Source organism: Hippopotamus amphibius, chromosome 4 (genome assembly GCF_030028045.1).
Source record: "Hippopotamus amphibius kiboko isolate mHipAmp2 chromosome 4, mHipAmp2.hap2, whole genome shotgun sequence".
In the NCBI taxonomy this organism is placed as follows: Eukaryota; Metazoa; Chordata; class Mammalia; order Artiodactyla; family Hippopotamidae; genus Hippopotamus; species Hippopotamus amphibius.
The window spans coordinates 161,432,087-161,445,518 of record NC_080189.1 but is presented as its reverse complement, the minus strand read 5'-3'; the positions used below and the strand labels follow the sequence as shown (position 1 = coordinate 161,445,518).

The following is a 13,432-nucleotide window of genomic DNA, read 5'->3' as shown; positions in this document are numbered from 1 at the left end:
TTCTCGCTGTGAGAAAAATCACTCCTGTTTGCTCCAAGCCCTAGGGTTGAGTTGCTGATGCATGAGCCAATTTCAATACCGATAGATGCACAAGGGAACCTGCAAATCACTCCACCCTGAGAGGGCAGGAGTTTTCAACTTGAATGGAAACAGGAGCCAGGCAGATCAGATGTGAGTAAATCTGACCAGGTGTATTCAAGTAAGAAATGGCGGGCTGCGGAGGGCAGGCGGCATGGAAGCCGGCATTATTATCAGCTGCAGGCAACTGCTGCCGTGTGCGAATGCCAGCCCAGCTTTCCTGCTGTGCCAGAACTTCCCGTTTCAAAGAGGAGCCCCAAATCTGGACTTTCATGTAAAGCTTCCTAATTTATAAATTATTACAACCAAGTTTCTTAAAAAATGTTTAATTTTATACAGATCAAAGAAGACATGACTGTAGGCTGAATTCAGCCTGAAGGCCACCAGTTTTTAACCTTAGTAGAGAGGGTTAAGGCACACCTGAGCTCTGGAGAGAGAATAATGGTTAGCAATGATATACTGAGCACCGATGTGTCAGACTGGGTTAAGGGCTTTCTTTACATCTGTTATTTTGTTTTTTCTTTCTGGCCACCCTATCGAGTATGTAATATTAACCCCGTTTTACCAACGGGGAAAGTGAGGCTTGAAGAGGTTAAGTAACTTGCTGAGCCTTAGAGCTAACAGGTGGCAGAGCCAGGATTTCAGCCCAGGGCTGTGTGACACCGAAAGCCTGTGCTCTTATCCACTCTTTGGGAGGAAAGCCCACTGCGTCCAGAAAGCACAAAACCTGCTTCAGATCACTACTAGTCAGCCTGCAGATATGAGGAGCAACCCTTGGAGAGACATCCAGATCAGTTTTAAAAGATCCAGGCTCACATCCTCCTTTTGTGTGGCCCTTTAATAACAAGAGCAAAGCTCTATCCAAATATTCTCTCATTCACTACTTACTGAATGAATGAACATTTGTGCGGTGCCTTTCAGTTTATTAAACTGCTTTTAAATGCATATCTCACTTAATCCTCACATCAACCTGGTGGTACTGTTACCGCTGTTTGACAGATAATGAAACAGGATTAGAGAGATTACTGGGTTTGTTCAAGATCCAGGCAATTAGCAGAGCCCAACTCAAGCCCTGCTTTTCGGATGCCAAGCCCGCGCTCCCTCTATTCCAGCAGACCACTGCTCTGCTTCCTCCACAGAGCTCCCCACGCCACCAGCTCACTTTAAAATCATCATTTGTTTGAACTAATTCCTACATAACTCTAAAGTAACTCCAGTATGTCTGACAGCCCCCAGGTACCGTATGTATGTTTTCATGAATAGCTTCATCCTAGAATATAGTCAGTGAGAGGATAAAAATAAATACATCAAGTAATACATTCAGAACTGGAATGTAAATGGGCACACACACAAGTCGTGGGATCTAATTTTAGAAAGAAACAGCCAAAAAGTCTCACACGGCATAGTGTGCATCTGGCCCCAGGGGAGGCTGCCCACGCTGCTTTAAACCTCAGTTAACTCAGGGAGAGAAGGGATCCTGGAATTCTGACTGGCATTTTGCTGTCAGAGGCACCAGCTGGGTGAAAAACAGAATGACTTTTCATCATCTTCTCCCAGAAAAATACTAAGGCCGAGAGGGGGGAAAAGAAGGTACCTGCCTCTGCAGAAATAAGTAGGTATTCCAGAAAGACTGAAACCCTGCCCTGACAGGTTCATTACAGTCTGTGACTTTGGAGTTAGGTGCTCACAGTACTGAGTCTCCCCAGAGCCAAGGGGAAGGGGGCAGGTAGGTGAGCTGCGCCTACCGGCCCCAGCCTGGTAGCTGATCTGGTGTGGGGGTCACAGAGGCTTCAAGGCCATCAGGACATCCCGGCCCATCTCAGATTCACTCACCTCACCACGACGGTGGCTATAACCTCCTTCACAATCAGGTAGGCTTGTAGTTAGCCTTTGTGACTGCCAGTGATCACGAGAACCTAAGTTCCACTGTGGCAGGGGACTTGTCTCTTGTTCACTGAAATATGCCAACCCCTTAAAATGGTGCCTGGCACACAGTAAGCTTCAATAAATGCTTGTTAAATAAATGAATCAATGATCTGGTGTTGGGATGGGTCCTCCAAAGGCCAAGAGTAGACCTCCATTAACCCAGTCATTGGCCTGCCCATCTTCTCTTCAGAGACACACACCAGTGCAGTTCGAGCTCCCTGAGATCCAGGGTTGGGTCTGGTATATCTTCTTTCACTATCTCCCTTCATTACACCCCCTTAACTGTGCCTCCAATGTGCCCCAATCTGCCACCCTGACCCTGTAACACTCTTATTCAGCTTCTAAGAGCCCCTCATCACACACTATGTACTTTACCCCCTCCCCCTTTGCAGTGTCAAGGGCGTGCCTGCTCTGTGGCCGGCACTGTGATAATCAAAGGGGGACAATGGTGAAACACAGCCCTCGCCTTCCAAAAGTTCACATCTTCTGAGGGAGCCAGGAACATAAATCACTAGAATACAATATAATAAGCTCCATAATGGAAGCGCTATGGTCAAAGTCACACAAACTGACAACCCTCAGGCCTAATCTAGCCCCTACGGGGACTTAATTTTTATAATTAGTTGCTAATCTCTAAAAATGTGTTGTTTTCACATAAAATTTTAGACTGCCAGTCTCCTGGAGAAGGAGAAGAGCTGGCAGTGCTGGACCGACAGTCCCCACAGCATCAGGCGGCTGTGGCTAGGTAGTGGTTACCCCTTCAGAGGCCACATGTGGCCTCTGGTTTTTCCCACAGTCCCCTCCCCACCTCTCACTACTGTATTCAGGCAATGAGGCCAGGGGTCAGTCACCAGCTTTTCTGTGTTGGCATGGTTGTTATCTGAGAGGAGAAATGATTCTCTGGGCCCATATTTCCACAATCACTGAGAAAATGAAAGATAAATTGAAAGGGCCACGTGGAGCACTTGAAGACATGGTGAACTTATTTCTGATGAAAGTAAAGGATATTCCTACCTATGTGATATGTAAGTCAAGCGTGTCTGTATCTTGTGCCCAGCATTTGGTGCTCAGGTACCTGCCTGGCCCATGAGGTCTCCCAGCAGAGATGCCCCCATCTGTTATAAACCTACTAGAGGCCAGTGATCTGGGCAACTGAGAAACCAGGTTGCCTGTTGTCCAGAAACTCACTGTCTAGTGGGCCAGGCACATAAAAAGAAAATTAGTGCATAATGTGAGATGTTCTATAACAGGTCCTATGGGAACTGAGAAGTAGGAGCCCTCAGTTGGCCTGGAGAAGTTAGGAAGAGCTGACAGCAAGGATTACCCTGAAGCCAGCTCTTGAAAAGGGCAGAGTTTTTTCAAATGGGAAGAAGAGGGTGAAAAGAAGTTCTGAGTAAACTGCCGAAAATAGTGCCCCAGCATTAAAAGCATTGCTCATCAAGATTACCCACCCTCTGCAAAGAAGCTGGATAAATTCCCACGATTCCAGGTCACTTGGAAAAGTTTCCAGGAAAGTAAGGCCAGTACAGATCCCCTTCCTGCCTGAAAACCGTAGAAAGCGCAGGTCACCACCAAGAGCAAACGTCCAGTTGTGTAATCCAACTTTACGTCACCAGCATGCCTCACTGGCGTTTATCTGGCAGGAATAAAAACCCGGATTTTGAAACTTCCCAGTCCCTTGCTTCAGTTAACGTACAAAACTTCACTGGGAATATAAAGCAATGCACAGAAACTACTCTGTCTTCAAAAGAAAAAAGTTCCTCTTTCATTTCTTGCTAATAGGACAAATGCTGAGGAAGGGAATTCCCAAATCAAGATAGGAGAAAGGCTGATGTTAAAAAGAAGAGAAAAAAAATATGAAATACCAAATCCTTGCTCACTGAGTAATCGCTAACTCTCAGAGTGCATTTCTTCAGAACTTTTAAGCACCCACCTCTGCAGTCAGAGTCGAAGAGGAATTCTTGCCACTGAGATGGTTCTCGGCTTGAGCAGACTCCTGTTGAGCTCGGCGCCCCATTTTGGCCCCCTGTAAGGAGAGATGAGGGGCACTGCTGACCCAAACGTCTTTGAGCCGCTATGAGGAAGACAATTCTGCCAAGGTAAGCAAGGACTAGATTTATGATGACATGGTGGAGGATGGGATGTGAGCAACTTGAATATATACTTAGAAAAGGCTCCAAACCCTTAAAACAAAGCGCGCATGGTCAGTTCTACATAGCAGAACAGGAAATTCGTGTGCTGATCACGTCTTCTTTTAATGGCCACAGACCCTTTCTACCCAAAGAAATGCAGATGGAAATTCCTCTAGAGGGGGCAGGGACCTCATGCCACAGCCCAGGAAGAGTATGGTCAAGGCTCCCATGTTCCTATGCGGGATTTTAGGAAGGCCTAATTTCAAAGCTGCAGCGTGGCATGAAAGTCGTTATCAAAAAGGCATTTTGGGGGGAAAGAAATTCCGTGCTAACTGAAACCAGAGAAACAGAGAGCATTTGCTTTGACGTATACACTAATTGGATTTGCACTTACAGACATTAAAGGAAAGCTCTTACAAGAATTTTGAGACATCAGCTTTGGAAATCAGAACACTTCAAATTCTGAGTCATCAAATGAAGCATTTGCAGGTGTTTCCCAAAGCCCTTCCGGGTGGAGGCTCTGTGTCTCAAACGCCTCCTAGCACATACACAAAACATTATTTAGGCAGACTAGTGGGTGTTGAAATGTTTATATTTTCCTTGTTTCTTTTTTGCTTTAAAAAAAAAAAAAAAACAGCATTAATGTAAGCATTTTTAGACCTCATTTGATGTAGCTTCATTTGATTTCACAATAACAGGGACTGAGGCCATTTTACAAATGAGGAAACTGAGACCCAGGAAAGCAATTAGGTGGTAGATAAATCTAAGAGCTAAATCTTCTTCTGCCTTCACATCCTAAATTTCTTCCACTATACCCTCTGGAATTTCAGTTTTAAGAGGTTCTAAGAACTGACTGCACCAATAAACTGAGAAAGGTTACGTGAGAGCTGCATAAAAACCCTTATGTAGTGTTTACATGTCAAATTCTAATCAATCATTTAGGTTTCAGGGATGACAGGAACAATCTTTCTGACAATAAGCCACTCATTTTCTTCCCAAGGCAGACGATTCCACTCCTTCACCTGTGGCTGCCCTCTTCCATTTATCGTAACACTGGGTTTCTTAATATGGCACACTACATGCAGTGACTGTGCTCAAAAATTCAAGGATCTTGTCTCTAAATGCTGTTTATAGAAGGTTTCTCTAATAATTGTCAACTATTTTAAGGTTTTAAACTTTTTGAAGGCCCTGTATAAATCCACAGGAAGGAGTGGTAGAAAACCTACTACCCGGTTTTAGATATTTTAAATCTATAGTCCGTTTATTGTTCATCTTTCCCTACCGGAACGTAAGTCCCATGAGGGCAGGGACTTAGTTTTTTTCACTCATGTATCCCTAGAACCTGGGACAATCCATGCTTGACACACAGAAGGGGCTCAATAAATACTTGTTGAAAGAATGAATGAATAACTACATTTACATCCCCCAGTACTAAAAAAGTTCACATTTCATAAAGGCTGGGTGATATAATATTCTCCATGATCAGTCAAGCAATCTGCTTCTTCCTAGAAAAATTTGTTCCCAATCGTCATATCTCCTCTCTAGTAACTTGGAGGTGTTGATAGGGCACTTCAAAACATGTAGAGACTCCACAGCACAAACTAAAGACCTGCCCTGTGGGTCAATCTTTTGTTGACTCTGATCTTTGATAATTTTAAAAAGTTAAAAAGGCTTGATGAGGCTGTGTTGGAGTTAAAGCACACACACACATACACTGAACTTGGGTCCTGAATCTAGCTCAGTTGTTTATATAGAAGCTTGAGTAAATCACAGCCTCAGAAGCAACAGCAGCTAACCTCTTCTAGTAACTTAGCATGTGCAAGCCTCTATGTTAAGTGCTTTCCACACATATCTCATTTCACCTTCACTGCAACTCCTTTAAGTAGACATCAACATCTCCATTCTAGAGGTAAGGAAATCGAGGTTCCTACAGGTTAACTTTTTTTTAAACCCATGCAACAGCTTTATACTCCCTCTGACCTCTGGGCCCCCGAGCACCTAGCCACTCACCTACATTATAAATCTTTATTTCCTTAACTATAAAACTGAGCTAACACCCATCTCCCCGATAGGATTAGTGGCAAGAAAGGACCTCCCTGACTAACGCCTTCCTTACTTCCATGCATAAAGCAGTACGGTTTTCACATCAACTTCTGGCATGAGTTGTCCCACGGGAAAAGCTCTAGGATGAGTGCAAGCATGACCCTGGCCAGGGCCCCTCCAGTCACCCTCAGAACTGTCCATTCTAGGGGAGTTGGCACTTTGAGCTCCAGAGAGCGGAGAGAAGTTGGGAAATTTCCCACGGGTCCCAGAGGACGGCGGGGGATCTGTTTTCCACTCTTTGAGGATTTTAAAGAAAGCAAACCCTAGGCCAACAGCGGAGGAGCTCACCGCTGCCTCAGGGGCGGGGCGAGGGAGGCCGCCTCCTCCCCGGCCTCACCCCCAAAAGGCTCAGGGCCCGCCTGCTCTGGCCGCCGGGGACAGGCCGGGCCGAGGCGGCTTAGGGAAGCCAGGGCCGGCGGGGTCGCTCCTCCCCACCCGCTAATTCCTGGCCCCAAGCCCCCCAAGTCGGTCCTCACGGAGGTGGCCGAGCCGCGACGCTGCTCCTCGCCTAGGTCCAGCACGTCCTCCATCTCTGCGGCCGCCTGACGTCACTTCCTGGAAACCCAGCGGCTCAGTCGCGTCCCTGACGACGGCTCCGCCCTTCCATCCCAATGCTTAAAGGGGCGCCGCATTGTTCCCGGAGTCTATGCAATCCCCAGTTGAAACCAAACCTTTCCTAAACCTGCCTTTTTTGACATCTGGAAGAAATCTCCAGATATTAAATCCTGATAAGGGTGCTCCTGTGCGACAGTGAAATATTTTAGTCTTTAGAAAGTGCCTACATCTGTAGCTCTGTTCAAATAGTTGGTTGTCAAGTGCAAAGCACTACTACTACTACTAGTAGTCATTTTTCTGATCCCTTCCATTTGTAAAGCTCTTTGCAATGTACATAGGACCTTCACAGTTATTAGCTCATGGGAAGGGCGTAACAACCTTGTGTGGGAAGCAAGATAAGTTGTATTGTGTCCCTTGGACAGATAAAAAACAAGCACACGGGGGTCAGGTGCCAATAGATAGTTTATAATGAAAAGTGCAATATACGTAATCTCTGCCTTCAAGAATACAGAGTGGCTGAAGCAACACATCAAAAACCTGAGTATTAATAACTTTCAAAAGTACAAATAATCCCTCCAAGACCCCATGAAGTGAGCAGGGATAGTATCTCTAGCCAACAAACGAAGACAGGTGCAGAGCAATGCCTTGAGGAACATCACCTGAGTGTTAAGCAGCAAGGTGCCTTTGTAACATCAGGTCTTACTGAAGTATTTTTTTCTGGCATATATTGCTGGGTGCCAGCCAGTCTCCTGGGCCAGCAGAGGAAGATGGCCCCCAAATTCCCAGCCTAATGGGACAAGCTAATTGAGTCTTTATTGACTCTCCCTGTAAGATCTCCACGTCAATACCACTGACCAGTACACCTGGTACTGGGGACCGCCAGCTGGGACCCCAGAAGATGGGCTCATGGCCCTGAAAGTGAACAACATCCCCAACACCATGCATGGGGTAAGGTTTATATGGTTACCTCTTATAAGCAAGAACTTGGAAGTGGGATTAATGACTCTAAAACTGGAATGCTGGGTTTCTTAAATGCCTAGTGAATTATTCAGTTCAACCATTTATCCACACACATTTACTGGGTAGGGCTATGTGTTAGCATGCTTGTGACAACAGCAATACTGCCTGGATGTCAGAAGCGTTGAAGCCTCATCTTAGCTCTGCTGATAACTACCTGTGTAGCCAGGCAGAGCCCTCTCTGGACCTCAGCTTCCTCCCTTTTAGTGACTCTTAGTGACTACCCCTAAAATCTTTTACTCATGAACTCTGATTCTCAGTGAGAATGATACCCTGTTAGATTTTAACCCGAAGAAACATTCACTGCCAAAAACCCAAGGTGGATGAAATATAGGCCCCAGTGAAGCCCTTGTTCCCTTCTTCCTTGGCACCAGATGAGGAAGAAGGGATTAATTTTTGGATTATTCCATTCCTTGTAATCTCTGTCAAACAATAATCAATATCGAGACTGCAAAGAATAAAGAGCTTTATTGCGGGTGGTCTTAAGAATTGCAGTTCAGGAGACACAGATTCTGGTAAAATCAAAAGAGTGTTCCAGGCAAGAGAAAGGGTCAGGGGCTTACAAAGGCAAAAGCCACGAGGCTGTACTCTGACATGAGAAAGGAAATATTTGTCCTTAAGGAATCACGAGTTATTTTAGAGTGAGGGTCTGATAAGTATACAGGCTGTCACGAGTTATTATAAGGTAGAGGTCTGATAAGTATCTTGAGTTTCCAGCAGATCTTCTGGATGCCTTCATTAGGATGATAAGTAGTCAAAAGTTCAGATTTTATCCAGGCTGCGACTCGCATAATTCACACTTCCTCAATATTCCTTCCGGTTCCATTTTAGAGAGCTATTAGCAATACCAACTCCATTTCTGTTTTCCTTCCACTGCTCTTAGCCACACCACCTTAGAGCTAGTTTCCAAACCTCCACTCCCACTTCTTCCCTAAATTCCTGAAAGCCAAGGGTGCTCACTCTGGGCAGAAAGAAGCCTTGCAGCAGTAGTGCTTTCCAAACCTTGCTGGGCACCTGAATCACCTGTGAAGTTTGTTTAAAATGCATGTGTTAGGGCCCCATCCCTGTTGTAGACTCTGATTTGGTATAGGTGGAGTCCAGAAGGATATCACTTTAATAATTTCCCCTCCCATTTTTCAGGTATTTACTTAAAGGTCTCAGTAAGGCCTTCTCTGATTTTAAATTGCAACATCCCCCCAACCTAGGCACTCTGTCTCCTCTTTCCCTGCTTTATTTTCCACCATGGCACTTACCTTTTATCATACTACAGTGTTTACATATTTAGTTCATTTATCGCCTTCCCTACGGCCCTACTTTCACTGCTAGATGTAAAGTCCATAAGGGAATGGTTTTGTTTGCTTTGTTCACTGCTGCATCCACAGAGCCTAGAACAGTGCCCGACATAAGGTAGATGTCAAAAATATTTCTCAAATAATAGCTGAATTCCAGAGGCAGTAGAGCATAGTAGTTAAGCGCATAGACTCTAGCAAAAGATTTCCTGGGTCCAAATCTCAGTGTTGACACCCGCTGACCATATGACTTAAAAGTAATTCAAAAGCAAGTTACCTTAAGCGTTCTACACCCAGGATTCCTCATTTTTTATGCAAATAAAAATAATATCTTCCCAAACCAGAGAGCCCTTGTTAAATATCACCTCCACCACTCACAAGCAGTGTAGCCTCTTAAATCGGTCTGTGCCTCAGCTTCCTCAGCTTAAACTGACCAACCACAGCCCTGGGGATGCAGAGAACGTTCCTTCAGTGAGTGGCCCTAGGAGCCAGGGGCAGGAACTGGATCTCGCCGGCAGGGTCAGGAAGGCTGGGGCGAGGTGGGATGAGGTGGCGGGAGCAGCACTGATTCCCAGGAAAAAGATCAAGTCAAAGACAATCCTGTGTCGGGGTGGGGGGGGGGGGGGGTGTATGGAGGGGGTGGGGGGCGCGGGCATGATGGTTTGCCCTCCCTAAGCTTTTGATGGGAAAAGACCTAGAAGCTTAGGCTGAGAAAAGGAACGATAGCGGAGAGAAAACCTCCCCTCACCCATCTGGGAAATGGGCTCGAGCCAACTGCTGACTTTGCTCTGGCTGGCGCAGCTCCCCGCGGAACCTCGGCGGGGAGGGAGGCCGCGAACATCTGGAGGACATTTCTGCGAGAGCGGCTGCCGAGCGGGGCTCCGGGAAGGGAGAGGTGCACTTGTACGCACGTCGGGCCGAGAGGGAGGCTATTCCCCAGGGCAACCGGTCTTGTTTTCCTCGTCCTCTTTCGCAGCCCTTTCTCCCCAGGCCCCCAGCCTCACTCTCCGGCCCTCCCGGCCTTCCCGGCTCCGACCCTCGGAGCCTCCTTCACTGGCGGCCTCGCTTCGCCAGAGGGCACCCTCGATCTGCCGGAAAACGCCACCATTTTTCAATGCCCCTGGAGCATCTCCAAGCTCCCGCGAGCCACCCGACTCCAATCTTGTCAATGAAGAATCGGGGCCAGGATCGCCGCGGAGCTGAACCCAACTCCAACCCCGCTCCCAGGCCGGGCGTCACCCCCACCGAGGGTGGGCACGGCCGCCCCGGCCCGGACCCCGCGCGCTCCCCGGCCCCTGCCCACTGTCCCGCCAGGCCCGGGGGGCGGCCCGGACGGGGGACCTGGGAGGGAGCGAGAGACGGGCCGAGGAGAGGACGGACTGACAGCTGGCGAGAGGGCGAAGGAGTTGGGGGGGAAGGCGGGAGGGGATTCATCGGAGTAACTTTCCAGAAAAACAGTCAACGTGTAGCAGGAGTGACTCCAAGAGGGGAAAAAAAGTTCAGTTACCACGTCGATCGAGAGGACTCGCAAAGTATTTTTCAAATGGGCTCGGCTTTTCCTGTGCCTGTTTAAAACATTAATATCGAGCAGCAAAAGGAGGCTGCGTGCGCTGGTCCCTCCCCCCACCCCACCCCACCCCCACCTCCCACCTCCCACCCCCCCTCGCCCCCCCCACCCCCCCACCCCCGCCCCGGGCCAGAAACGTCATGGGAGGGAGGTATAAAATTTCAGCAGAGAGAAATAGAGAAAGCAGTGTGTGTGCATGTGAGTGTGTGAGAGAGAGGGAGAGGAGCGTGAAGGAGAGAGGGAGAGAGAGAGGGAGAGGGAGAGGGAGAGGGAAGCTGGAGGGAGAGAAAGGGAGGGAACCAGAAAGCCAAGTCCAAGGGAATGAGCAAGAGAGGCGAGAGATAGGGGAAGAAGCTTGAGAAAGAAGGGGTAACAGCTTTCCGGAGGAGGCTGCAGTGAACTGGCTTCTATTTTATTTTTCTTTTCTTTTTTGTTTTTTAAAGAGAAGCAGGGAACAGAAGCAATGGCCGAGGGAGAAGACAAGCCGAGGTGCTGGTGACCTGGGCGTCCAAGCGGATTATTGGGGCTGCTCTCCAGGGGCTGTCCCCCCTGCCTTCCAATTGCACATAAGCCCACATCCCAGCCAATGAAGATGAGAGGCAGCGTGAACAGAGTCATTTAGAAAGCCCCCGAGGAAGTGTAAACAAAAGAGAAAGCATGAATGGTGTGCCCGAGAGACAAGTGTGTCCTGCGCTGCCCCCACCTTTAGCTGGGCCCGCAGCAGCCTAGCCCTGCCTCTCCCCACCTACTCACTGGTGATCTTTTTTTTTTTTTTTTAACAATTTTTTTTCTTTTTTTTTTTTTCCATCCTCTTTTCTTATTCTCCTTCAGGGCAAGGCAAGGATTTTGATTTTGGGACCCAGCCATGGTCCTTCTGCTCCTTCTTTAAAATACCCACTTTCTCCCCATCGCCAAGCAGCGTTTGGCAATATCAGATATCCGCTCTATTTATTTTTACCTAAGGAAAAACTCCAGCTCCCTTCCCACTCCCAGCTGCCTTGCCACCCCTCCCAGCCCTCTGCTTGCCCTCCACCTGGCCTGCTGGGAATCAGAGCCCAGCAGAACCTGTTTAGACATATGGAGAAGAAACCCAGAGCTTCAAGGCACACAGTCGGCTTCTTCGTGCTCAGGGTTGCCAGCGCTTCCTGGAAGTCCTGAAGCTCTTGCAGTGCAGTGAGTTCATGCACCTTCTTGCCAAGCCTCAGTCTTCGGGATCTAGGGAGGCCGCCTGGTTTTCCTCCCTCCTTCTGCACGTCTGCTGGGGTCTCCTCCTCGCCAGGCCTCGCAGCCCCCGGGCCTCTCTCCCCAGCTCCCGCATGAAGATGCACTTGCAAAGGGCTCTGGTGGTCCTGGCCCTGCTGAACTTTGCCACGGTCAGCCTCTCCATGTCCACTTGCACCACCTTGGACTTCGACCACATCAAGAGGAAGCGGGTGGAAGCCATTAGGGGACAGATCTTGAGCAAACTCAGGCTCACCAGTCCCCCTGATCCATCGGTGTTGGCCCACATCCCCACCCAGGTCCTGGACCTTTACAACAGCACCCGAGAGCTGCTGGAGGAGGTGCACGGGGAGAGGGGAGACGACTGCACTCAGGAAAACACCGAGTCGGAGTACTATGCCAAAGAAATCTATAAATTCGACATGATCCAGGGGTTGGAGGAGCACAGTAAGTCCAAATTCCCGCTGGGGTGTCTGCTCTGGAGGGTCTGAACTGGAGTGGGGAACTCCACAGAGGGGGGCCGAGTGGTGGCCACACAGCAGGATGCCCCAGGTTCACCCGCACCGGGCTTGGGAGGTGCGATGCGCAGCTGGGGCTGGGTAGGTGGGTGGGGAGGGAGACAGAGGCATTCTGGTAAGAGCCGGGTGCCGCTGGGAGGCCAGGAGCCCAGGAGCCCAGGAGTTGAGTAGCTTGCTGAACTCCCATCACATCATTGACTGATTAATTTGCAGCGACATTGCACTATCCAGTTACCACGTGTGCTGTGGCACGTGTGGTCAGATAGGTAACTGTAAGCATGTGGGTGCCATAAAGGGGCAGGGCTGGCTCTCTCATAAGAGAGCCCGTGCGGTTCCACGAGGCTAGAGACGGAGACCGCGGTCTTCTCCCTGCTTTCACACCTCACTGTGACACGTCTCACATTCCGTTCTTCCAGTTTGGAGGAAGAAGAGTATACCTGCCCCCAAGTTAGTATCTGTCAAGTTTTTTGAAGCCCAGGCAAGAGACAGCTTCTAGCTGTCTAGGCCTTTCAGTCCACGCCACGCATGCGACCCACGTGAGCTGTGTGTGTGGGGGAAGGGGATGCACCTCTGTTCACATGGCTGTGTGCTTTAAAGATGTGTAGTCTGGTTTTGTACAGTAGACAAATTCATGTGCGCAAAATGGGCGTCTTCCGGGCCTGTGGACATGGGGAAAGCAGGGATGTGGCTCTGGATGTGTAGATGACTGCTGGCAGCCCTTTTGTGTCTGCGTGTCAAGGGAAGAGTGGGTGGGAGGTGTGGCTGTGGGTGCAGAGGGGACGTGTGTCTGGGAATGTGTCTTTCCAGGAGGCTCCTGCTTGTGCCGAGAAGCTGGGAGGCTTCTGGGTGAGACGTCTGTGTGTGTTTGTACACGTGTGGAAGTCATGTGTGTTTACTGAACAGGGATTTAAAAAACCTCAATACAAGAGAGAGAGGTTTGGCAGATGCTGAGAAACTGACAGCCCAGGAAGGAGGAATGTGAGCCACTCACAGGCAAGGGGCTCTGGGAACAGCTCTGTTTGCTTT

The 13,432-nt window shown here is 48.8% G+C and overlaps 2 protein-coding genes across 5 annotated transcripts in view; one reads left to right on the top strand and one right to left on the bottom strand.

Annotated features, from left to right (window-relative positions):
* Nucleotides 1–6,781, bottom strand: part of IFT43 (intraflagellar transport 43) — an 81,962-nt gene extending 75,181 nt beyond the window's left edge. For 3 of the 4 annotated variants that reach the window (XM_057732766.1, XM_057732763.1, XM_057732764.1), the window contains exons 1-2: nt 6,716–6,781; nt 3,938–4,030 (exon numbers count right to left, since the gene is read on the bottom strand). In XM_057732766.1, coding sequence (XP_057588749.1) covers nt 3,938–4,030; nt 6,716–6,769 — 147 coding nt within the window. In that variant the 5' untranslated portion in view covers nt 6,770–6,781. Of the gene's footprint in view, nt 1–3,937; nt 4,031–6,715 lie in introns of those variants that run through there. The other variant, XM_057732765.1, reaches the window with a different exon arrangement.
* The window catches only part of TGFB3 (transforming growth factor beta 3), a 28,018-nt gene continuing 18,628 nt past the window's right edge, over nt 4,043–13,432 (top strand). The window contains exons 1-2 of the mRNA XM_057732762.1: nt 4,043–4,103; nt 11,111–12,335. Coding sequence (XP_057588745.1) covers nt 11,849–12,335 — 487 coding nt within the window. The 5' untranslated portion in view covers nt 4,043–4,103; nt 11,111–11,848. The remainder of the gene's footprint in view (nt 4,104–11,110; nt 12,336–13,432) is intronic.